Source organism: Pocillopora damicornis, chromosome 14 (genome assembly GCF_964200805.1).
Source record: "Pocillopora damicornis chromosome 14, jaPocDami1.2, whole genome shotgun sequence".
Taxonomy (NCBI): Eukaryota; Metazoa; Cnidaria; class Anthozoa; order Scleractinia; family Pocilloporidae; genus Pocillopora; species Pocillopora damicornis.
In genome coordinates this window covers 8,491,321-8,515,080 of record NC_142683.1, presented here as the reverse complement: position 1 = coordinate 8,515,080, position 23,760 = coordinate 8,491,321, and the positions used below count along the sequence as shown (strand labels likewise).

At 36.3% G+C, this 23,760-nt stretch overlaps 4 protein-coding genes and 1 long non-coding RNA gene across 7 annotated transcripts; 3 read left to right on the top strand and 2 right to left on the bottom strand.

The window, feature by feature from the left end:
- The first annotated feature begins 24 nt into the window (after window positions 1-24).
- Window positions 25-2,285, top strand: LOC113677331 (poly(A)-specific ribonuclease PARN). The gene has a single exon (XM_027194135.2). The coding sequence runs from the start codon at window positions 95-97 to the stop codon at window positions 1,901-1,903; it is 1,809 nt and encodes a 602-aa protein (XP_027049936.2). The 5' UTR covers window positions 25-94; the 3' UTR covers window positions 1,904-2,285.
- LOC113677335 (uncharacterized) lies at window positions 2,089-7,143 on the bottom strand. The gene is made up of 3 exons (XM_027194148.2): window positions 7,011-7,143; window positions 6,850-6,941; window positions 2,089-3,727 (listed from the first exon to the last, which is right to left on the bottom strand). The coding sequence occupies exons 1-3, from the start codon at window positions 7,074-7,076 to the stop codon at window positions 3,514-3,516; spliced, it is 372 nt and encodes a 123-aa protein (XP_027049949.2). The 5' UTR covers window positions 7,077-7,143; the 3' UTR covers window positions 2,089-3,513.
- Window positions 7,126-12,813, top strand: LOC113677333 (thioredoxin-related transmembrane protein 1). Of its 2 annotated transcripts, none has more exons than XM_027194146.2 (9): window positions 7,126-7,317; window positions 8,267-8,382; window positions 8,754-8,799; window positions 10,211-10,339; window positions 10,952-10,997; window positions 11,338-11,439; window positions 12,066-12,248; window positions 12,419-12,504; window positions 12,759-12,813. In XM_027194146.2, exons 1-8 carry the CDS (start codon window positions 7,157-7,159, stop codon window positions 12,440-12,442), a joined length of 807 nt encoding a protein of 268 aa, XP_027049947.2. In that variant the 5' UTR covers window positions 7,126-7,156; the 3' UTR covers window positions 12,443-12,504; window positions 12,759-12,813. The 2 variants fall into 2 exon arrangements, with proteins under 2 accessions (XP_027049947.2, XP_089049134.1); XM_089193008.1 differs by having other exon boundaries at window positions 7,128-7,317; window positions 7,504-8,382.
- Window positions 12,814-14,229: 1,416 nt separating this feature from the next.
- On the top strand, window positions 14,230-22,917 carry LOC113677336 (DNA primase small subunit). Of its 2 annotated transcripts, none has more exons than XM_089193003.1 (13): window positions 14,230-14,523; window positions 15,128-15,285; window positions 15,415-15,521; window positions 17,032-17,105; window positions 19,279-19,415; window positions 19,541-19,599; window positions 19,705-19,814; window positions 20,239-20,336; window positions 20,555-20,672; window positions 21,480-21,549; window positions 21,739-21,815; window positions 22,361-22,468; window positions 22,719-22,917. In XM_089193003.1, exons 1-13 carry the CDS (start codon window positions 14,517-14,519, stop codon window positions 22,736-22,738), a joined length of 1,143 nt encoding a protein of 380 aa, XP_089049129.1. In that variant the 5' UTR covers window positions 14,230-14,516; the 3' UTR covers window positions 22,739-22,917. The 2 variants fall into 2 exon arrangements, with proteins under 2 accessions (XP_089049129.1, XP_027049950.2); XM_027194149.2 differs by lacking the exon at window positions 14,230-14,523 and adding an exon at window positions 14,798-15,007.
- Window positions 14,290-14,816, bottom strand: LOC149034297 (uncharacterized). Its single transcript, XR_016182715.1, has 2 exons — window positions 14,752-14,816; window positions 14,290-14,670 (listed from the first exon to the last, which is right to left on the bottom strand). It is a non-coding gene; the product is annotated as an uncharacterized LOC149034297 (long non-coding RNA).
- Window positions 22,918-23,760: the final 843 nt, after the last annotated feature.

Genomic DNA, 23,760 nt, shown 5'->3' with positions numbered 1-23,760 from the left:
ACTTCTTACTTTCTCGTTTAAAATTATCACGAAATTTTCGTGAACGTGCTTTCATCGTCTGCATGGCGGGAGTCTCGATCCGCAAAGTTTGGTGATGGAAATATTGCGGAAGAGCTTTCACGAATCGCTCTCTGTTGTCTCAGAAGCAATTGATTCCGCGTCGTTCCTTGCGATTGACGCCGAATTTTCGGGACTAAATGTGAAGTGGGGAGTTCAAAATTCATTTGATACTCCGCAGGAGCGTTACTTAAAACTGAAGGAAGGATCTAAAGACTTTATCATAATTCAGTTCGGTTTATGTACCTTTGCTTGGGACAACAAGCTAGAGCTGTTTATTGCAAAGCCTTTTAATTTTTACATATTTCCCAAGGTGTGGAATCGACAGTGCCCTGATGTCCGTTTTCTGTGTCAAAGTTCTAGTATCGATTTTCTTACAGAACACAACTTCGACTTCAATAAACTTTTTTATGAAGGAATCTCCTATTTACGGCCTCATGACGAGCAGAAATTGAGAGACCATTTCATATCAAGAAACACACAAGATTCGTTTACATCGACGTCTCTTACTTCCCCCGACTCCACTTCTGAAGCTAACAGGGGATCCTCGCAGAAGGCGCTAAAGATAGTCTCCCCGGAACACCGTGACTTTGTGGAGAGAGCATGCGAAAGTATACAAGAAATGCTTAAAGATCCAGAGGGGAAGATCACTCAGGTTCCACCATGCAACGGTTACTTAAGGAAGCTGATCTACCAAACTGCCAAACAGAGGTTTAAGGCAGGTATTCACATGGAGGCTGCAATGAACGAAAATAAAGAACGTTTTATTGTAATAACTAAAGTCAATGAAGACGAAAAAAAGAAACTTGAAGATGAGAAACAGGCCAAAGAAGACAAACTGATTGAAAATGCTGTGGGATTTTCACAAGTTGTGAAAATGATATCACAGTCTGGCAAAGTGATGGTTGGCCACAATATGTTTCTTGATTTGATTCACACAATTGATCAGTTTTTGTGCCCACTTCCAGAATACCTTGAAGATTTTAAAGAAACCATAAGTGCAGTATTCCCGAAGCTTGTTGACACGAAAGTCATGGCTAACACACAACCTTTCAGAGATCTCATTCCATCATCAGTACTGGCAGATCTTGCAAAGCATGTCTCAAACAAGCCATTCCAAAAGGCTGCAGTAAAATTTGATGAAAAGTTTTCTCACTATGGTGAAAGTGATGAGAAACCTCATGAAGCTGCCTATGATGCTTACATCACAGGGCTTTCATTTATTTCTATGGCCAACTATCTTGGTTCTTTTCAAGAACCTCCAAGGGTCAATGTCTCACCAGATTCCTCCTTAGTTGCTCCATTTTTAAACAAAATTTTTGTGATGAGAATGGAGGATATTCCTTATCTCAACTTGGCTGGCCCTGACTGGAGTCCATCCCGTGATCATGTGTTTTATTTGACATTTCCAAGTGAATGGAAACAAGGAGACATTCTTGATTTGTTCAATGACTTTGGATTTGTCTATATCTCATGGATCAATAGCACCTCTGCCTTTGTCTCACTTGCAAGAAGGGAAAATGCTCACCAAGTTCTTGATAAACTGGATTTTGAAGGGGAGAGTTATACAATAGTTTCTTATGCTGAGCATACAAAGCATCTTGAGGCTATGTACGGGGAAAGCATCGAATACAAGAGAGAAACTCCTCTAAAGAGACGTAGACAAATGGAAATGAGTGCATACAAAACTTCATCACCCCTGGAAGTACAGGCAAATAAAAGCAAGGAAAGCCCAAGCAGTGAACTAGAAGATGGAGAGATAGTGGATGATGAAGAATCTCCAGAACCTGCTAAAAAGAAAATGAAGAAGGATGACAGGGTATTTGAAGAACCAGAGGAGTGGTAATGCCACAATGGAACAGTTCCAGATAATTACACATTGACTGTAACAGTTAGCTTAGCAAGCTACACGTAGTCACTTTGTAACTTCAGTATTCTTTTTGCAGCACCCTTAAATGTGTTTCATTGCAGTATTTTAAGTTTTGGTGACAGAAATGTAAAAAGTAGCAGGCATAATAATTAATTTCCAAATAAACTTTCTAAATAGTGAGTTCTATTCAGTATCGCTTCAGCACATTTTATTTAATTGACATCCTTTTTTTTCAGTAGAAAATTAATCTTCCTGAAGATGATGATTGTTAAATATGGTTCACTTAAAATGCACATGTGAACTAAGGGAAAATGATTTGTTGTGAAGGAGTACAATTAAAACAAAAGTTGAAAATCAAGTAAGGTTATTCTTGTCAACTTAATTAAAGGAAAAATGATACCCATACTTAAAGTGTAATTGTTTTCATGACAAAACACTTGAATCTAGTTCTTAACAGCCTTTACTTAAAGTTAAATGGCTCTCAGACTAGCAGTTCAACATTCAATAATTATTAAGCAACAATTGTTACTAGCCAGTCAAAATGATTTTAACTGAGAATGTTAACAATCAATCAAAATAAAGTACAAAATTGGTGCAAACAGGTTCTTGAGCTTCAGATATGAGGCAGAAAAAGTGAAAAAAAAGAAAAAAAATCCCTAACAGGTGAGAACACAATTTTCCTCTAGTAATTTAACAACAAATTTAATGTGCCATTGATTTTGAAACTGAGAAAATGACACAGGAGTTTAAGTTCACATTTCAAGAAATGAACATCTTAACAAACAATACCTCTGCAGTTTTGGAGCACACTAGCGAAACGGGGCATATTCCTATTTGGAGCAAGGTTAAGTTTATTGATCATGACCCCCACTAGTACACATGTAAGGTCAAAGAGGCCATCCATGTAAGACTTTATCCCTATGACATCAATAGGGATAGCAGAATTGACAGTCCTGAAGCTTGGATACCCATGATCAAACAACTCGGCTGATTTATGAGGAACTATGGGGGAACACCATCTAACAACTGGAATAATAACAAGGATTGGAATGCACCAATAGCAGCATACCAACATGCTAGAAATAGCAAAACATAAACAATCGAACTCATTGCCTGATGAAGACTAGCAGTATTGCAGTCAAAACATCACAATCTATATCAAAAGCGACCCTCAAGAGACAAACAAACAAAGTTCATCTCCCATCTTACACAACGATGAACAATAAGCACATATTTTATAACAGAAATTTTAAGGACTAAATTTAACTGGTTGTGAAGCCAAAGAGGAATTACTGGTAAATGAAAAGCTTTTCTTGAACCTCACCCTGATGTAACTCTGCAGTGCGAGAATATCATTAAATTTCCTTGATTTTATTCTGCTGAAAAAACTACAACTTCAACAAATGTTCCATTGGTCGACACAAAACAATTCTGTTGTTTTAGCAATTGTTCACTCATAGATAATTTTTGCTCAAAGATATTACTTTACAGTCACACTTAAGTGCAGATGACAAAGATGACTGAGTAAATTATAAAAAACTAAAAGTCTAAGGCACTTCTTTTTTGAAGTAGAATTACAGCAGCAGTTATGGAACATCATCCAAGGGATGCGAATACATTATGCGTTTTCTCCCACTCGTAGCTTCATCTTCACTTTCTGCACCCTCTTCCAGCTCACTTGAACCAACAATGTTTTCTGAAGCTATCACAGATAGAACATTGCAGCCGAGGACTGGTGGAAATTTTTCTAGAAATTTTTTTGAGATTTGAGAACTGAATCTCTTTGTGGCAGCTTGAACACTGAAAGTGAATAGGTCAAAGACAATATTAAGTATTGGCAACAATTGGTGCCCTAAATTACAAAGTTATATAAGCAAATATGAATTTTTTTAAATCTAAAAAACTTGTTCACCACAGGTACACAGCAGAATAGTTAAAGTAAGTAGAATTTATCCTGTATCATGACACATGTCTGTGGAACTATTTTCCTTTAAATAAATTAAATTAATTTATTTTTCCCTTTACTTTTTAATTTCGCATCTGTACAATGATCTCTATTTGTTTTAAAGTATGCAAATTTCCCCAAAGAGTATATGGACTTGAGTATCAAATTTAAAGAGAATCGTTCAATGGAGATTCAGTCCTAACATACACCACTTGGTTCTTTAGTAGGCCAGTTGCTGTAAATGTAATAATTATTGTCTCCTCGGTTGCACCTTGAATTGACAACTGACAAAGCTAGCAAAGCCCAAAGTTCAACCAGAACATTTCAAACACCACAGCCACCTAATTAACTTATGCAAACCTACTGTACTGAGTGGAAAATTGATTATAACTTTTGCTACCCTACCCTGCATACAATAGATCCTTCCACGGTTTATAGCGGCCATATTGTTTGGGGGTCAAACAAAACCTCGTTGCTAGGCAACGAGCGATAGATTCTTTTGTAATTATTAGACGTGCTTCGGTACCTTCGCTCAATATCTTAACTTTATTGAAGGAAAATTGCTTATTTTCGTCTCCAAATCTAGCGGGAACAAAGATAAGGCGTTACTGAAAGTAAGTGCCGAATTTCTTGGCGAAATACCGTTTTATCTCTGCGTTTTATGGGCAGATTGATATGTTGTTCGAAGTTGACTTCGCGGCCGCTATGATGCGAAAATCGCATTTTAAAAAGCACCTCTTTCGGATGAGAAATTAGAATATATTTTTTAGCCATCGATATTGTGTAGCTTTAAATTTTAGGCTTTACGGTGGTAGCATTACAACGTACTTAAAATTTTGGTTTTGGTTTTTGTACTTTAGGTGTTTTCAAGCTCAATAGTTGTTTTTATTTCGAACCATGGCTACGCGTGTTCCGAAAGAGCCCTCTAGTGTAAATCCAGAAGATCTTTACGAAAATTTCCTCCAGAAAAGCTTGGGTGAACTAAAAGATTACCTAAGTTTAAGGGGGTTAAGTGTAACTGGTAAAAAAAGAGAGCTTGTCGCCAGAGCCTTTTCTGCTTGTGAACGTAATGTTCGGGTTGTGGTATCCGACGAGGAGTTGAGGTCGAGACACACAGTCGAGTACCAACAACGAATTAAGAGTCTTCCTAGAGACCCCAGGCATATTGCAGAGGATGAATGGAGAAACGATATGACAACATGGCCAGCTTTAGACCTTGGGAAAGTGTTCTCTTTTATTTTGTCAAAGAAAGAATTTGACTCGGATTATGTAGGGAAGTACAAGCTTTGTAAAGCTTATTCCTACTTTGTCAGTGGATTCGACACTCTCTCGACTTTCCTATTGAGAAATCTTTTCTTCCCTTCTGAACCTGTCGAGACCATGCTTCAATCAACGATTGCTTGGGCTTGTGGAACGATAACTTCTCTACATGCGAGTGGATGACCCATTTTTTCGGAAATCTTCTGTCGTTGTTACAGCCGCCGACACAACACTTATCTCCAAAACCCATTTAGCCAAGGGTTTCTCTTTGCCGAGTTAATTGTTTTTCAATAGTATGTTAGCCTGTCTGGACGAAAAAGTTTTAAGGGCACGTAAACATATTTATTTCAATTTTTCCTCTGCCCAATTAAGTTGCAAAAAGTCTTTAGAAAAAGCAGTATTGTGACCTTCTGGCATTATGTCAGCCGCGAGGTCACGTTCTAAGAAAACGATCCCAGTGTTCCCATAAAACGCAGAGAATAAAAGGTTTTTCGCCTAGAGAAAAAAGGTCACTCACCTTTATCAATGTCTTATCTTTTTTAGCGATGGATATTGATTCTTGTTCCTGAACAAAGCGAAAATTTAACGAGGGTAGCGATGCGCGTCTTATTATCATAAGAGATTCTAGGACTCGTTGCCTAGCAACGAGGTTTTGTTTGACCCCCAACCAATATGGCCGCTAAAACCGTGGAAGGATCTATTGATGAATAGATTCAATGTTGCCATGCATCTCCCTAGTAGAAGATCACAGATGACATCAAAATGTAGTAAGAACATTTGCACATGAGGTGCAACTGAATTTGTACTGATGTTCTTACCACATTTTGATGTCAACTGTGATATTTTACTGTACAGACCCATGGCAAAATGGAATCCATTTGTTTTAAAAAAATACAGAAGCAAAGAATTCTCAATGATGCTGTCATTTATGCATCTGTTCTCCAATAGATCCTAAGTAATGACCAATCAAAATGTGTGTGTAATTTACCTTATTATATAAAAAAGGATATTTATGTTCCCCTACAGAGAACATACTTTGATAGATGACCTTTACTTATACACGATAATATTTTAAGCCACAAGCTTGTGGGTAGTGAGAAGAAAAAAGGGAAATTAAATGTTATGTACATAAAACTTGTATTTGAACATAAAAAATTATATACAATTTCTAAGTAAAAACAAAATTGGTATGTATAAGGCAAGCAGTAGAAGCAGAAAGTATGTCAAATTTGAATTCCTTAACCCTTAAACTCCAACGGTCTCATTACTAATTCTCCTTACAGTCTGCCGTAAAGTTCTTGTGATGTTAGTTTAGAGAATTTGGTATTGGATCAACTTATAATCCCCTAATTGATATTTTTCTTTATTCTAATCACTTTTCTGCCTGATAATGTACTAGTCTGATACTGTAAGGGGAAATTCTGTCTTGGTCACTCTTGGGAGTTAAAAGGTTAGAGTAGTCACTAGTGACTACTTTCAGATTATTGAGACGCGAGCGTCCAACGTCTTGTTCATAGTAGTAAACAGTGTTCCATAACACATTGAAAGCTTCTATTGCAGCTCTCTTATATTGCTTACTTTGTAACACCGTTAAAATAGACCACGCGAAGTGGAATGGAAATCTTCTTTGAGGACTCGGAGAACCCAAAATTTCCTCTTTGAAAAACGGACAATGACAGACGAATGAAATTCGAATGAATCACCGGCTTATACTCACAGACTAGTTTTGGTAGCTTGCAGCAAAGAGTCACCACAGCATATCGTCCTCATGCATTTAGTCGACTGAACTCCATGATTCTTTGATTGTACCTGTTAAATCATGAGAAAATTAGCTGAATGCTCCTTTTATTACAAAAGCAAAAAGATCAGATGATTTACCGATAGTAAACTCGTGCACCTCCGTAGAGAAGATATCGACAGTCGACAGCGAGAAACAGACGCCATTTTGAAAATTTTGACGCATGTTTAGAGGAGTCAAATCTCTGAGACTCAACCAGCTACAGTGCAGGCTCACGGAAAAAATCATGGCGGTGATTATTAAAGCGAGAATCACAGCATTAATCATTGTAGAAATAATTTCATTTTTTCCTTTGCATTCAGCCAAGTCTCCAGTAATACCTCCAGTAAAGAATATTACAAGTGATAACTGGCACCACATTCTAGAAGGGGAATGGATGGTTAAATTGTAAGTAAAGAAGATCGGAGTGATAAATTATTTGTTATGGTCTGATGTTGGGTGTTGTTAATTATGCTGTCTGCAGCTTTCTGACGCTCTGTGTCCTTCCCAGTCATCAGACAACCTTGACACGGCCGATCATTAAGGTGCTTTTCTTTGCAAAGTTAACGTAAAATTAATTTTTACGCTTCACAGGCACTAAGGCAGGCTTCAAATTATACCAGGACCGGATCAACGTTAGCTGGATCGTTGACATTCATCGTATTTTTAAGAATATTGTTTTAATCACTTACCCAGGAACGTTACATTTGCCATTCTAGATTAATGGTTTTTACAAATAATAAATCCGAATTTATTTAGTTCAAGCTTTGTATGTGATCTTAATCTCTGAGTTTCAAAATCAGACCAGATTTCATCACGTTTTTCCTAACAAAGTATCAACGCATACATTACAAGTGCTCAAGCTCAAATACACCTTTTTACCTCCTGTGGAGAGAATAACTATCAAACACTCCTCCTGGAATGTTCAGTTATGTCAACTGGTATGCACCATGCACTACCAAATCATGCAAAGTCCAAAAACGTATGAATCAAAGTTTACTTGCTTCAGATAAGCTTATTGATCAGGATAATATAATCTGGATTAATTTTTTGGAGCTTTCTCTTCTTTTCGTCATTTTTTTTTCCATGAGTTATTAAACAAACAAAATTTTTCGTCCCAGTCATATTGTTGTAAGAAAGCAGACCAACGTAAATGACTTACCTAACAATGTTTTTTGAGATTGAAAGTCATCTAAGGCCTGCCAGGACCACAACACTTTGCTTTACTATTTGCAAATGTTGCAATTCATGCACTTTATTTGCACTGTAAACTGAATCGAAATCTCTCGCCCAAAAATTTTCTTTTAGACAGTATGTGTTTCTTTTTGTTTATTTTTTTGGTGTTCCTTTACAATAGTTTTGCCCCGTGGTGTCCTGCCTGTCAGCAAGTAGGTCCTGTGTGGTCCAAATTAGCTTTGAAAGCTGATGAACTTGGGATAAATGTTGGAGAAGTGGATACAACCATAGAACCTGGTAAGGTTACTGTATGCTCTTCTGTTTTTTTCACCTTCTATCAAAATAAAGTAGACTACTCTCAACAATTTTTAGCAGCTGTTTTTAAAACAAATGAAATAGTCAACCTCTAGTGCTTTGCATCAGCTGCTCCATGTTTTGAAATGCACTCAGGAAATCTGGAGAACTCCTAAGAAGCTGATTGCTCCTAATAGTGCTAAGCAACATTGTTTTAAAGTGATTGTGTAAGTTCTAACAGGTATATTGTGTCATTTATGAGACCAACAAAGTGAAGGCCAATATTTTTGCTAAGTTTCTATTGCATTGTTTTAAAGCCACAATTTACTGCAGTGGAAATCTTAAAAATGCAAATCATTAAACTTCTCTTTTAGCACTTAGTGGAAGATTCATGGTTTTATCATTACCAACTATTTACCAGTAAGTATGAAAACTGCATTTAATACACTGAGTCTGATAGATTAAATTTTTAAAAGACTAATTGTTTACTTCTTGTCTTGTAAGGGTTAATGCTGATTAATATTTATCTCTTGTAATCACTCCTCTTTTGATGCCAAGTGTGGACTACCAGTGGCCTGTTTTCTCTTGATCTGAAGCATGAGTTCTAATTGAGACAAGATTGTGACCAAAATGGATGTGTTGTGCCTAAGAAGAAAAAAGGGCTGATCCCTTTTCTCTGAATATAAAGGAAGTCTGCCGTAAGATGTCTGCATTGGATATATGAATAAAAGGGTGTGTGTTTCTGAATAAACTGTGAGGCTGCATTAGTGGGGGAGTATAACAAGATGATTTTGGTTTTATCAAGTGCATTAGTAATGTAAATCAGCCACTGTAAAGAGTTTTAAGGCTGACATTTCAAGCATTAGCCTCTCATCAAAGTGAATGGAGGAATTATGAGTAGTGTGTGTGTTTATATGCAGAGGATGGATTCTGTTTTTGATGAGATTATGGTGACAAGAAACAAAAATAAATTAGGTGAATGAAAAGAGCTTGTTGATGCCGTGGGGTCTAAAAGTGTGGATTTGAAAGATAAATTTTTGTTATAGGGTTTTGCAGCTTTCCAAACTGCCTAGATGTAAAGAAAGGCTGCAGACTGCCATGTGCTGTCTAGAATGAGTAGGGAGATTTAAGTGTCTAGCAACTGGTTAGGACACATCCTTGTCATTCCTTTCTACCCTTTGAAGATGTTCTTGGATTCAATTACCAAGTTGTCTTCCTCTTTCACCAGTGTGTATACCTTTTGGCAATAAGTTCAAGTTATGCAATTGGTGATATTGGTGGAGGTGCACTTGAAGTGATCAGTGATCTGGATGGATCTTTCAGGTCTTGACATTTTCTCTACATTATTAATGAAAGGACAAGCGTTGCATAGAGCACAAGCATATTTGAAAGTTCTCGATTAGTCAATAGTTTAATGCACTTCTGACCAAAAAGTTGCCTATGTTTTTGTTGCGTCTGAATGAAATTAGTGGAGGTTGCAAAAAGATAGTACCAGTCTCTTAGTTATTTTGTAGTGATATAAGGTTTTTAAGAATGATGGGAGGTAACTGGGTGGCTGTGAGGATTAAATGTTAAAGTGAATAGAGTGCCATTAGTATTTTCCTTCTGTGATGTTGGTAGTGCTGACTGTTAATGAATTTGTTGGGTGTGGTGGTGGCCCACTTGAACAGAACATCTGATGAAGGGCTAACAGTTGAAATGTCAGTTTTGAAACTATTTACAGTGGCCAATTTACATTACTGTAATCAACTCAGTTGACTGAACCAAAAATCATCTTACATCAGATATAGTTACAGTAGCATAAATCTAAATTATTGTCATTGATCTCCAGTGTGAAGAATGGTGAGTTTCGCTTGTTCAAAGGATCAAGGTCATTGAAGGGATTTATGGCTTTTATAAAGGATCAGAAATGGAGGGACATTAAACCTTTACCTTGGTGGAAATCTCCAGGTTCATATCTGTATGTACATCTGAATTTGTTAATAATATTTAATCTCCTGGGCCAGGGTTATTCAAAGCTGGATTAAGATAACCCAGGTTTAGTGTGAAATCTGATTTAAAATCTGAAAGCTTTAAAGGAAATTTCACTGTAATTTTTTTGTGTGCAATTATTTGATGATTGGATGCTCTAAAAAGAACAGAGAAAAATTATCCAAAGGGGAATTTGAACAAAGGAATAAAGAAACTTAGTTTAAAATTTTATCCTGGGTTAGTGCTAATTGGCCTTCAAACAACTGGGCCCTGATGGAGCAGTTTCCTGATTATTTGTGTGAACAAATCTGGATTCTTATTATTTGTGTTGATTTTGCATTATGGGTGGATGTCCTTTTTACTTCATCGGAGCTCATTGCTAGGTTACTTGGTAATCTGCCATGCAAGTAGAGTCGTACAGCACCAGGATTTGCCACTCAATTATGTAGTGTCCAGAGGTGGCTCCCAGGTGTCTAACAAACTGAACATTTAATTTACTAGAAGTAGTGTTCAGACTAGCCTTGTAAATGACTTAATTATCCAGTTCATTTGTGAGCAAACCAGCAATTATCAATTCAAAAAATGAATATTCTTTCCTCAGGATGGGATTTCTTGGACTGATGTTTAAGTTGTCTGTGCTACTGCAGGTATCTGTATGACCAAATTAAAGAACATCATGTTTTTTACCAAATGTATTTATGAGGCAAGTGTATTGTGTGGCTCACTAACTGTGTGAATCTCCCAGGAGACATACAAGGGATTTTATTTAGGAGGGGGAAAAGGGTTCATTTTTAAGAGTGAGACCATTGCCTTTATGGCTGTGATACTAATTTTTCAAATGATTGCTGGTCGAATTGAGTAACTAAATTTAATTTTTTCAAACTCAAATTCCATTCAAATGTACAACATGCATGTAGTCATAGTATTAGGAGATGTTATTTACAGCAACCAATTAAACCACAAGCAAGAATTGTACTTTCCTTACAGAACCTACATGAGCTTCTGACAGTGACATATGGTGTGCCAGTGTGGGGCTCATACACTATATTTGGTGTGGTGGTTGTAGCCACAGGACTTCTTCTTGGAATGGTGGGTGATAATTTCTACAAAAATAGTCCTAGTTCAAGCTTAATACAGGCTGACCACTTAATACAGGCTAATGGCTTTATACAGGTTGACCAGCAGATGGCTTGCATGATGTTCTTGCATAAAATCTGTGCTAGTTGTCCAAAGGAGAAAGATATCTGAAATGTGTGAGGAAATTTGAACTTAAACTACCATCATTGATTTTGGGAGACTACAGATAAACATGGAATCCATTTTATGAAACAGATTATCCTTAGTTTTATTTGAGTGGTTCTGTTTAAGTGGAAATCCAACACAGGTGGAAGACAACAAACACAGGTCATTGTGACTCAGTCAAAGGTGATCATGGCTGTTAAATAGAGGTGAAAATTACAGTAATGAAGAGGAAAAAATTTCAAGACTTTGACAGCTGACTGCTAAATACAAGTTCAACTGTGTTTTGGTACTGAATAGTGTAATATAATTATGCAACAAACATCTATAAGTAATAATTCTAAGAGTGGAAAGGTATCGTAAGATTTCCATTGTGAGATCTTTTTTCTGATACCAGGCATAAACTTACCACTGAAAGTTTCATCTGGCAAACCAAGAGACTGAGGAAGCATTTGTCTTCTTTCTGTTGTGAACAGGGTATAGTATTTTTGTCAGATTGTATTTTGGGAGCTCCCTCTTATCCAGTCCCAGTACAACCAATGAGGAAAGTGATCAAAGAAGAGCCAGAGGAAGAGGATGATGGTGATGGAGGAGATGGAAAGGAAGTAATAAAGGAAAATGAAGGAAATAAAACAGACCAAACTGAAGTGAGGAAGAGAGTATGTATTGAGTGTTGTTTTCTTCCTGAAATCTTATTGATCACACTTGCACCACATTAATTCTTGATAAGTTTTCTTAATTTGATTGTTTATCTTTAATTCTATCACTCTCTTAAGTAAGCAAATGATTTCATTAATTTTTAGAATCATATTCTTTTTTCCTATTTCAGGTGGCTGCCTCAACTGAGCAATAGTGTATACTGGTTTCAGTTTACACATATAACAATGCACACTTAGTAGAGAGTTTTCTAGTTCACCATTCACCATCCTAAATCGTCCCCGACTTTCTCTGTGCGACCTCGTAGCTCAGTCGGCAGAGTAACGGTAGATCTAATCCGGAGGTCGTGGGTTCGATTCCCACCGAGGTCAAAAGATTTTTTCTTTGCCTCGTGTGGTTCCCTGTTTCCCTTTATTAGGGCTAACGCCCTGTGGGTTATTCATGGGTTTAAATAGCACTTTAATTTACACTTCATAGTTAATTCTCTGTTTCACCATTAGTTTTCTAGTTCATTTGTTTTCTCATTCCATTTTAGAGATTTTCCTTCGTTTGTCTCTCTAAACAAAATATTATTCATGTATTCTCTAGTCAGAGTAATATTGCTGGTAGGGCAAATGCTTAGTTAAAGTACTATGTGTATTAGTGAGAGCAGCCGAAGGGTGTATCAGAAAATCACAGATTGTGTTCTGCACCGCTGATATTCTACTTTTCTCTTAATTGTGAGCCTAGAGATTGATCAAAGTTCATGGGTATCATTCATTAAATCACCCCTACTGCTTTGAAAATGGGAGTCCTAGAAACACATAATGAAATTGTAACTGCTGTTGTAAACCTGAGTATATAGAAACATGTTATAGACATGAAGATGGTTGCATCCACAATTGTGGTTGATTAATGATGATTATGAACCATTTGTGTGAAATGTTTTAAGTACATTTATGTTCATTGAAAGATGTCAGATCACAGATGATTTAAGTACCAAATTTTGACAAAAAAAATCATGCATAACAAAATGATCCAGAAAATCTAATGGTCTGAAATTTCTGTTTTGACGAAGTCACTTTTATATTCAAAGGCACATTTTCTATTTTCTTAGTGTTCAATTGTAGTTATTTTTGTATGTAGTGGAGGAAATGCAAATAGATAATTGGAGGGTCTTCATTTTTGCAATTATTCCTAGATCAAAGTGTTTCATTAAGGATAAACAATAACATAAGCTACAAGTGTACTTTTCTTGTTATTTAACATTGAGTGTTGGTTATATATAATGTAAGGGAAAATGCAGCAAATAAAAGAAATGATTTCCAAGATTGATTTCTTTCACCTCTGATAGTGATTACAATGTCTTACTTTTAAGATACTTAATCATTAACATGTAATATGGATGCACCCTTAGAATATGAAGTAATGTCATTTCAAGACATCATGTCAGTTGTTTTTAGCATCATTTCACACCTTTAAGTTAAAGGTTTAACCATGAAATAAGCCCAGGTTGCTCACATTAGCCTGTTCCATTTGGTATGGTAAGTATCTAACACATAGTATAGCTACTCAATAGAATATTGACTCTGCGGTTAAGAATATATGAAAGTCATATATTTGAACTGCGGATAAAGACATGAATGAAAGTGATCCTCGCAGTGATGTGCACTACTTAGGCAGTAGTGAAAATAAGGCCTGAAAAAAATTTCAGGCCTGTACGGGATTTGAACCCATGACCTCTGCGATACCGGTGCAGCGCTCTACCAACTGAGCTAACAAGCCAACTGGGAGCTGGTCATGATAGTGGTTCTAAATAAACCCGTGAAGTGTTGAATATGCGGCTAAGAATATATGAAAGTCATATATTTGAACTGCGGATAAAGACATGAATGAAAGTGATCCTCGCAGTGATGTGCACTACTTAGGCAGTAGTGAAAATAAGACTCTCTTTTGTGTTTGGTGTTCATCTCTCTCCTTCAATTATTCTCTTTTGTGTTTTATTCTCTTTTGTGTTTTGGTGTTCATCTCTCTCCTTCAATTATTCTCTTCTTTCGGTTTTGATGCCTGACCGACTGACCACTTCTGCAAAAGCGGAGACAATTTGTAACAAAAAATTTTATAGGGATAGCCTTACTTGTTGAATTATACAGCACTCAACTTCCTACTATTACTAACAGAATCAATCCAAATCTACGTATATACCCCCTACCCCTCTCCTAAAAAAAATCCCTGATGTGTTTATTTTGCAGGATTTTTCCTTTGGATTGAAGAAAAAAAAACTCCCAAAAATGTCAGGTAATATCGTGATTTGTCTGTTCCAGCCCTTAAATATTGCACGACATTATACAGATGACTCTGTGACAATCGTTGAGAAGTCATTTGGTCTTGTCATGCATCAAGCCTTGTCTTCCATGGGGAAAGAGAGAACTTGTTGGTTGACAGCTGTGAAGAATAAAAAATTTCAGAAGTCAACTGTAATTGTCAATCACATCAGACAGCATAATTTTGCGACGAGTATCCTACCTGTTGAGATGGACTCCAAAACTTCGACCCTTCTCACCAAGTATATCGTCAGTATTCACAATTGGCGCCAAAAATTCTATTGGTGGTCAGCGGCTAATTTTGGCGCGAAATCTATTTCTCAAGATGGCGGACGATTCACAGACGAGTCAGAACTCTTCGCGGTTTAGTCAGTCAGATCTCCCTGAATTGCTGAATCAATACTATAAGAGATTATTTCCTTACAAGTATTTCTTTCAGTGGTTGTCGTATGGAGGAGGTCAGAATTTTTAACGAACACCAAACAATATTTCAACTTGGTTGATAAGACGCTGACCTTTAGTCTTAATCGTAGCTTGTTTTTCACTAGTTGATGTTTCCTTCTACGTTGATTTCTCAGTACCCAAGAATTATTTTCTCCACCGAGAATTCTCTTTCACGTTGAAAGATGACGTTTACTTGCGGTATCAATCATTTGCCGATCAGCAAGAACTGGAAAAGGAAATCATCAAACGAAATCCATACAAGATTGACATCGGAGCCGTCTTCTCACATAAGGCAAGTTTCTCATCTGAGCATACATGTAATTGTATTTTTCTGGTGAAAGATAGTTTATTATCGTTTAAGAAGCTGTTAAACGGTTTAAGAATAACAGGAATTAAACAAAAACGTACTCCATTCTTTCAGCCAAAGGACCACAAAATGATCAAACCTGGAGCTTTTCAGGCTGAAGAGAAGGAGTTAGTATTTGACATTGACATGACAGATTATGATGAAGTTAGGACATGTTGCAAGTGAGTTCTCTTTTGTAAAATATTAGATGATGCAAAAATTTTGTCTCATCGTTTATTTATTAGATATTGAAGAGAAACACTGCGGACAGGTCACCTGTCTGACAGTCCAGATATATATGTTATTGACCGAGCGTGAGATCAAGATGGCTAGATATCGGCCGAGTTCTTTCTTTTACGTTTTTCTGAACCGAGATGAAGACGGGAAAGATAAAAAGGCTTGGTCGATGTAGTTTATTGAGAACATAGTAAAAGTACTTGTACCAATGTCAGTGATGCCATTGTAGGCCTACTGAATGATGTGAAAGTACTGTAATCAATTAACGCGTTTGTGCCAGCTTATTAGACACCTGATTGATGAATGAAGAAAGTAGTTAAAGAGAGAGTGTCTCCATAAGAGTACACAGCAGTCAACAAGGGATTTATCATATAGCAGAAAGATCATTGAAGACAATTTCAAATTTTTGAAGATTTTGAAAGACAGAAAAGAAAGCCAACTGTTTTTGTCCAAAAATTACAAGCATTGTATGTCCATTTCAAGTGATCTTTCTTCTCACACTGGATCAAAGGGGTAATCCCAAGTGGGTAAGATGGACTTATATTGCCTGCTCAGGTAATTCAATCAGTTCACCCTTGAGTGTGAAAATGATAGACATTTGCCCTTTCTTGATTTAAATGTGTACAAAGGGGAACAAGGGAATTTCAAGATGTGTCTATTGTAAACCCACCCACACTGACAAATACCCCGTTTTCAAATCACACCACCCTATTTGCCATAAAAAGTCTGTAGCCAAAACTTTACTCAGGAGGGCTGACTGTCTACCATTTTCACTTGATTTGAAGGCTGAGGAGAGGAAATATGTTTCTAATGTCTTAAAGGCGAATGGCTATGCCAAAACCTTTCTCCATAACTGCCAAAAACCAGTTACAACTAGTAGCACTCCCAATGAGAGGGAACCAGTGACTGGTTTTGCTTTTATTCCCTACATTCAGGGTGTTACAGAACCCATCAAGAGAATTTTGAATAGCTATAATGTTAAAGTTGCTCAAAAACCTTTTCAGATTTTGGGGCATACTTTTGCCAAACCTAAGAATTCTGTCAGGAAAGAACAACGAACAGATGCTTTTTATTCTATTCCATGCAATGACTGTGATAACAAGTACATTGGACACCCAAGATGTCAGTTTGGTACACGTTTGAAAGAGCAGTTTTCTTTTGAAAAAAAGAAAATTCAGCTTTATCAGAGCATGCATGCCTAACTAACCAGACAATTGGGTGGGATAAGTCTAAAATTGTCACCAATAATCTGTGTTACCACTAGCACCTTTGTTTGGAAGCCTGGCATATCAGCTCTGCCCACAATCCTTTAAATTGTGATGATGCCAGCTTACTTCCTGATGCATATTTACACCTCATCCTAAAAAGGGCAGCTAATTAGTGAGGGTATAAAAGGAACTCTGATGACTGATTGATGTTTAGATTGATTGCTTCCTCTTTCTTTCATTTATTCAGAGGTGCAGACATTTGCAAGAAATGTTGGAAGTTTATGGTTGTTGCAATGAAGATAGTTGATAGAGCTCTTGAAGGTAAGATTAAGTACAATGTTTTTACGTAACATTAGTTATGTACACTATATTGGAGAGAGGTCACGAGGCACAGTAAAATATTACAATTTAATGTCAGTTTGTGTAATAGCCCTATTTTTGCCATTTGTACATTGTATCTTATGGGAAACTACGCAATAGGGCCTGTAGAACCACTTGATTTAACCCTTCTTTCCATCAACCCATGAGGGAAACTGGTAACTAAGAGATGTCATAATGTTTTGATACCCATCTGGCCCTGAACAAATTATGCTTGTGATATATTGAAAACAATTTCAGTTCACGATTCATCATAATTTAGTGGGTGGCAAGATGGCAATGAAAGAATCAGACCAAAATATTAGACAATTTTAATTTATTAACAACTCCCAAAAGTGATTGATTCATGTAACTTCTCCATGTAATATCCAAACACTTTCCAGCAAACAGATATTGAGAATACTGAAACTTACCAGGTGGAAGTTATCTTGATCTTACATCAAATTCTCATAACTTATTCACAAGTAAATATGTAGCAGCTAGAAGGGAGAATTAACAGACAGATCTGGGGTATTTAAGGGTTAAAGGAAGAGGACTGAAATGCTTCCTCTCAGCTACTGATCTCAACAATGCTAGTCCTTTTAACACATTTAAATTTCTATCAGCAATTAAAATTCAGTGAATTGATATTCCTATTCATAGTGGTCAGAGGCCTTCTAACACAAAGGTTTGCTGTAGTAGTTCTAGTAGCATTGTGTTAACCAATGTTATGATAATATAATTTTGAGATGTATGTTTCTATTTGTAAAGAATATTGAGAAGTATATCCCATTCAAGATATTTATTTTATACTGTTACAGTTATCACAAGATTTGCTTGAAAGAGAACCTTTTGGACTATCACCTTGTGTGAGAAATTACTTTTTGAGAGACTTCTATCAAAGTATTTATTATGTGGACAATTTTGAGAATGATAAAGTTTAGTGTTATAGTTCATCTTTGTGTTGAGATCTCTTTTAGTTGGTGAAACTAACTTTGCCTTTTTTTCAATTTGAAGCATCAAATTGATTGATACATGAAGCACACAAAATATTTTTTGAGAGTTCCACCTGGCATCATCCTAAGTGGATTATTGTGATATTAAAAAAAAGCCAACAACTGAAAACTTCTTTTGTCACAATTGCGACTTAATTTGTGTCAGTTTTCTGGGTCTGCCATAATAGGTGACAAATCTGGAGATACAGTGTCTTGGTTATTTTATTAAAAGAAATTACTTTCCAAAAGTTTCTCAGCTGGCAGTTGTTTTGGCAAGCCATGAAGTAAACAGATGAGCAGTGCTGAGCTTATTGACTTCCTGCCAGAATAAAAAACTGTATTAAATTTAATACTATTCAAGTACCTAAGGGATAATTTTAACTAATTTTGCGTCAATAGTTACTCTCATTCATAATTTGCAGAGAATAAAATAAGTACAGATCAATAAATACTTAGCAAAAATATATGCTTATGTGCATAATCTTGAAAAAGTGGAAACTCATAGGCAAACCACCAAGGCCATAAAATGTATTTGAACAACCAAAAGTGGCACAATGCTTTCCTTTTTTTTTTTTTTTTTTTTTCAGAAAAAAAATTAGCTTAAACGATATTTCAGCTGGATCCATCCATTTTCCTTAAAAATCAAACAGTTTTGCTGCCCATGTGTGAATTTCACCAAAATTGCTCACCAAGATATGACACTTGTCAACCCCAGCCTTGGTTACATGCCCAATATGATGCTAGGAACTGTAAAAGGGCTATTCTTGAAAAAGTGTAATTGGCAAAGTAGTTTTCCTTAAAAAATATAGAAATTAGAGATTATCTGGATAAAGTAGCATATAGTCTTGGTTTGTAAAAGTTATCTGCTGTTTGCAGTGTATCATTGTAAAAAAAATTCTTTTAATTGTTCTTAAAAGTTCCTAAAGACTTACTTTTAAAAAGCAAAATGCATATAAACCCTGAAATACCATTGGAAACTATATCAGTCAACCTTAACATCACTATGTTTGTGTGTTTACTGAGTTGCGAGCTATTCCTTTTCCTCTAAATTTGTCATTGATAAGTTGTGTTGGTTTATTAAAGATATTTTGCCCTTGAAAATACAAAACTAAAATAGTTAAAGTTACCATTTTGTCTTGCAGAGGATTTTGGCTTCCAACATAGACTGTGGGTGTACAGTGGTCGTCGTGGTGTTCACTGTTGGGTGTGTGATGAATCTGCACGGAAACTTTCACAGAATGCGCGTTCTGCTGTTGCAGAGTATCTCAGTGTCATCAAGGTGCTTATTCCATAAGCTTTGTTCAAATTTTATTCAAAGTTAATTTTAAAGGTCATGGCCTCTCTATTGTTACTGTTCTTGTTGAATGAAAATTGTGGCTCACTGTTTTTCTCATCTTGATACAGGGTGGTGAAAATCAACTGAAGAAAGTTAATCTCCATTCACCTTACCATCCATACATCAGGTATTTTGGTTACTTGCTTTCCCTAAAATTGTGCCGCCTGGTTGATAATCATCATGATGAGTTTATACCTGTGATGAAATTGCATTTTCTTTCAATCTTTTCCAGCAAATCTTTAGAAATTCTTGAGGCCCACTTTGTTGACCTTGTAATTGAAAACCAAGAGGTGTTGTCCTGCAAAGAACAATGGGAAGGAATGCTTGCTCTTGTACCTGATTGTATCCTTTATCAACTTCATTTAACTGAAGTTGGTTCTTGAGCTGCTGTTTGGTGAAGTTGTGCTATGAATTGTACAACAAATTTGTTCCCATCATGATATACTACTAGTCACTAGATCATCTGATAGTCTGCTAATTTTATACCCTCTTGGTGCATTAACCCTTTAACTCCCAGAAGTGATCAACATGGAACTTCTCCCTATAATATCCTTAAATTATCCAGCAAACAGGTAATGAGAATATTCAAACTTATCAGGTAGAAGTTGTTATCTTGATCTTACATCAAATTCTCATAACTAATTTACATGGATATGTGTAGCAGCTAGAGGGGAGAATTAACAATTAGATCTTGGGAGTTAAAGAGCTAACAGTAAAACTGTTACTTACATTTCACAACTTGTCTGGGGTTTCTTAACATGACAAGCTATTCGAAATGAACTGAACACATCATGGTCAACAACCACAGAGACTTCAAGGGAAAGATGGGATGAACTTGAAATGAAATTTGACAGTTGTAACGAGGTAAATCATTTGGTTTGTTGTTTCATCATGAATGCACTTTTTCCGGTTGTTAATTACTTAATGATTAGTAACTGATTTTCCAGCATGTTTTCTGTAATTCAGTTCCGTATTTGAATACCTTTTCAATTTAACCATCAGGTTTTTAACTGTAATGGCGTTTTTAGTGACCTTTAAAGACAGCTTTACTAGAAAATTAGCATTAACTAATAATTTTGCAGAGAAAAGAAGCAAAAGATGAGATAATGTTCCAGTACTGTTTCCCTCGCCTTGATGTCAATGTCACCAAAGGACTTAATCATTTACTGAAGAGTCCATTCTGTGTTCATCCTAAGACAGGTCTGGAACAACAATAATGATATCTAACATACTGACTCATTACTTAATTTCTTAGGGATTGAAGTTTTGTTCTAGTTAGCCACAAGAAACATGCCAACACTTGTAGAAAAAAAGGTTTTTTTTTTATGTGAAGCAATAAGTTAAATTTGCACAACTGGATCATGCTTGCATGCAAAGTTGGGAAGAATGTTAGTCAACTAGTAAGTCATTCTTGTAAAGATATTCCAAGCCTCTTTGTGTAATCTAAACTTATGTTTTATGAAGTAATGCAATCACACAATGACTTCAAAATCAACAACTGAGATTACCAAGTGCGCACTGGTTCCTACACGCATACATGAGATAGGACCACAGACATAGTATGTCTACAATTCTCTTACATCTTAAGGTGGTGAGTTGGTCATTTTTTGACAGCTGTTTTGTCAGACAACTGTGCAGCCAGTTACCTTGCTACTGAATCAATCTGTCAGCTGTGAGCCAATAGGCCATTCAGTAAGCTGGTTATTTCTTCATAATGAAGGGATTATGCTCAAAACAACAGCTTCTTGACATTTGCCATGGTGGTTTGTAGACCTCTGCCGATTCCCTGTTGATAACCAACCATGCGGTTTCCCTTTTCCACCCACTTAGAACAGAGGTTTCTCGTTGTAGAGACTAGTTATTTTAATCAGTCGCTCAGGCAGTTTTTTTCTATCAATTTAAAGGAACAAATCAGTAAATGAATTGCACTGGTCAGTCATTGAGTCAGTCAGTCACTCAGTGAAATTAGCTGATTATTTTCAAAAGTAATCTGCTTCACTTGTCCAGGTCGTGTCTGTGTACCAATCAGCATGGAAGAGGTTGACACCTTTGATCCATTTACTGTACCAACAATAAGGTATGTGTTAAATGTCCTTTTCACTCCCCCATTCCTGTGCCAGTTTCAATGGTACCTCACCAAGGTATGATACCTGTATTGCCCAGTAATTCTCTTAAACTCCAATGCAGAGCACTCCCCACTGACTTGGATCACATACTGTCTTTGTTTTGGTGACTGAGAACTTCTTTAAATTGTATTGCCTTCTAGTCAACTTTGCGAAGAAATTGATCAACATGATAAAAATACACCAGACATGATTGAAGATGAAAAGAAAAAGATCCCAGGTACATGAAGAACAGTTAATTGTAGCAAACTAATAATTTCTAGGTAGTAATCAGCTGTTGCTAAAATTTGCTCACTTTTTTTTTCAACTTATGACCTGTTCCTGAGATTTCAGGTCTTCAACCTTTCCCAGTATTCCTGTTTCAAAACTCCTTCAATTTTAAATTTCCAGGGCTTTAGAGGGGTAATCCTTGCAGGTCTGTAGAAATCATGACAGAGTGCCTTGGTAAAACTCCCATTTTGGTGTGGTTTATGTTTCACACTGTGACAACCTATTTAACCCCTATGGTGGATAGTAAATATGAAAAATCAAAGGCTTTCATGTAAAAGGTGTTTATGTCTCCATTTAAGCCCATTATTTCCATGGTTGAGTTCCCAGGGTTTTAGAGTTTATTTGCTGCTGACCCCTGCAATTCGTTATACCAACATTTAAGTAACTGAATATTTTCATTAGCAATAGTAAACTTTATAAGCCATTCTTAATAAACATCATGGTACTGAGATTGTTATCAGTTGTTGACATACATTATGGTCTCTGAATTTTAAGCTTTCAAGAAAACCTCCCTGGTAAAGCCTATTGGTATTTTCGTGGAATTTTTGAAGAGCCTTGAAAGTGAAAATGACAACAGACGGAAAACTTTCAGAAATGAACAGGGTGAGTAAATATTAGTGTTCACTTTTGATGTATATGCAGATATGTTGGTGGGTACTGCATGTTGCATCGTGTAATTGGATCATCAGTGATATGTTAAGTCAGGAAAAAATCAGTGAGTTTTGAAACTGGTATCCATAACAGCTTTGTCCAAGTCTTGATCTAGAAGTATCTTTCCAGATAAAACATTTAACATCTATGACAACTTGTAGGTCATTTCAATCTTTTTTTTCTTTGTTTTTGTTTATTTTAGAAAAGAAAGGAGAATGGTGAGAAAGAGGAAAAACAAGAAAGAACAGTTCTACTAAAGCTTTGACCACCACACAATTATAATGACATTCCAATAATTGATTATTACAGCAATGATCAATGTATTCAGGGTCATCTTGCTACGCAGTGCTGTTTGCCCATTGTGGAACCTCTTCTCTGTAAATAAAGAAAGTTCTGATGTAGCATGATGTCCACATTGTTTCTGTTGAATCTAATTAAAATTTATTGCTTTTTGGGGGTGATTTCTAAATTTAAATAAATTAAAATATCAAGTTACTGTAATTGAACTTTTAGACCTCATCTTATTAAACAAGAGTTATGGTTATCACTATGAATCCTCCAGGCAAGAGGTGCCTTTTCAAGACAACTTTAGTGTGATACCAAAAATTACAGCCTCAAATTCACATCATTAAAACAGATAGTGTTTTCCTGTGAGAGATCCCTGTTATGATATGAAAATGTCAAGTTTTAGTGCAACTGGTTAATCTATTTACATGATTGACCAAGTTTTTTAAAAGGGTTCATTTCAGTTTCAGTTTCTGTTGCATAGAGGTTAGGTTCTCCTCCAGGTTAGTAACTAAGTCCATAACAGCTTCCTCTCTATATTTTGTCAGTTTTCCCTGATAATTGGCTATTGCCTATTTAATAACTCTTAGGCAAGGGGAGGCACACAAAAGGTTAAGAGTGTAACCTGCTCAGTAACCATCATGTCAATAAGACTCAGGAATACATTTTTAATTTGATATGGACTTTAACTTACTGTCTGCAGCTGGGACTCACAGGGGCTGCATTTAGTTAGACATTTGATTTAGAATAAATTCTCACAGGTGACTGAGAACATTTTTCAAAAAGTTGTTAATTAATACAGATGACAATGCTCTGCTGAATGAAGGTGGTACACCCGCTTAGAAATCTGTACCATGTTGGTAAGGGTATTCCGAGACAATTTGTTGCTTAGCTTATGGCAGTCTGTGGCCTTTCCCTACATCAAGGCAGTTTTGAAAGCCAAAAAACTCTAGAACAAA

Excerpts from the sequence above, each read along its gene's own strand:
- LOC113677336 (XM_027194149.2), top strand. The coding sequence starts at position 14,875 with ATGGCGGACGATTCACAGACGAGTCAGAACTCTTCGCGGTTTAGTCAG. Across the intron at positions 15,286-15,414 it reads GAGCCGTCTTCTCACATAAG|CCAAAGGACCACAAAATGAT; the intron begins GCAAGTTTCTCA and ends CCATTCTTTCAG. Across the intron at positions 22,469-22,718 it reads AACTTTCAGAAATGAACAGG|AAAAGAAAGGAGAATGGTGA; the intron begins GTGAGTAAATAT and ends TGTTTATTTTAG.
- LOC113677335 (XM_027194148.2), bottom strand. The coding sequence starts at position 7,076 with ATGGCGTCTGTTTCTCGCTGTCGACTGTCGATATCTTCTCTACGGAGG. Across the intron at positions 6,942-7,010 it reads GGTGCACGAGTTTACTATCG|GTACAATCAAAGAATCATGG; the intron begins GTAAATCATCTG and ends ATGATTTAACAG. Across the intron at positions 3,728-6,849 it reads CAAGCTACCAAAACTAGTCT|TGTTCAAGCTGCCACAAAGA; the intron begins GTGAGTATAAGC and ends ATTCACTTTCAG.
- LOC113677333 (XM_027194146.2), top strand. The coding sequence starts at position 7,157 with ATGGCGGTGATTATTAAAGCGAGAATCACAGCATTAATCATTGTAGAA. Across the intron at positions 10,340-10,951 it reads AAATCTCCAGGTTCATATCT|GATGGGATTTCTTGGACTGA; the intron begins GTATGTACATCT and ends TTCTTTCCTCAG. Across the intron at positions 12,249-12,418 it reads AAACTGAAGTGAGGAAGAGA|GTGGCTGCCTCAACTGAGCA; the intron begins GTATGTATTGAG and ends TTCCTATTTCAG.
- LOC113677331 (XM_027194135.2), top strand. The coding sequence starts at position 95 with ATGGAAATATTGCGGAAGAGCTTTCACGAATCGCTCTCTGTTGTCTCA.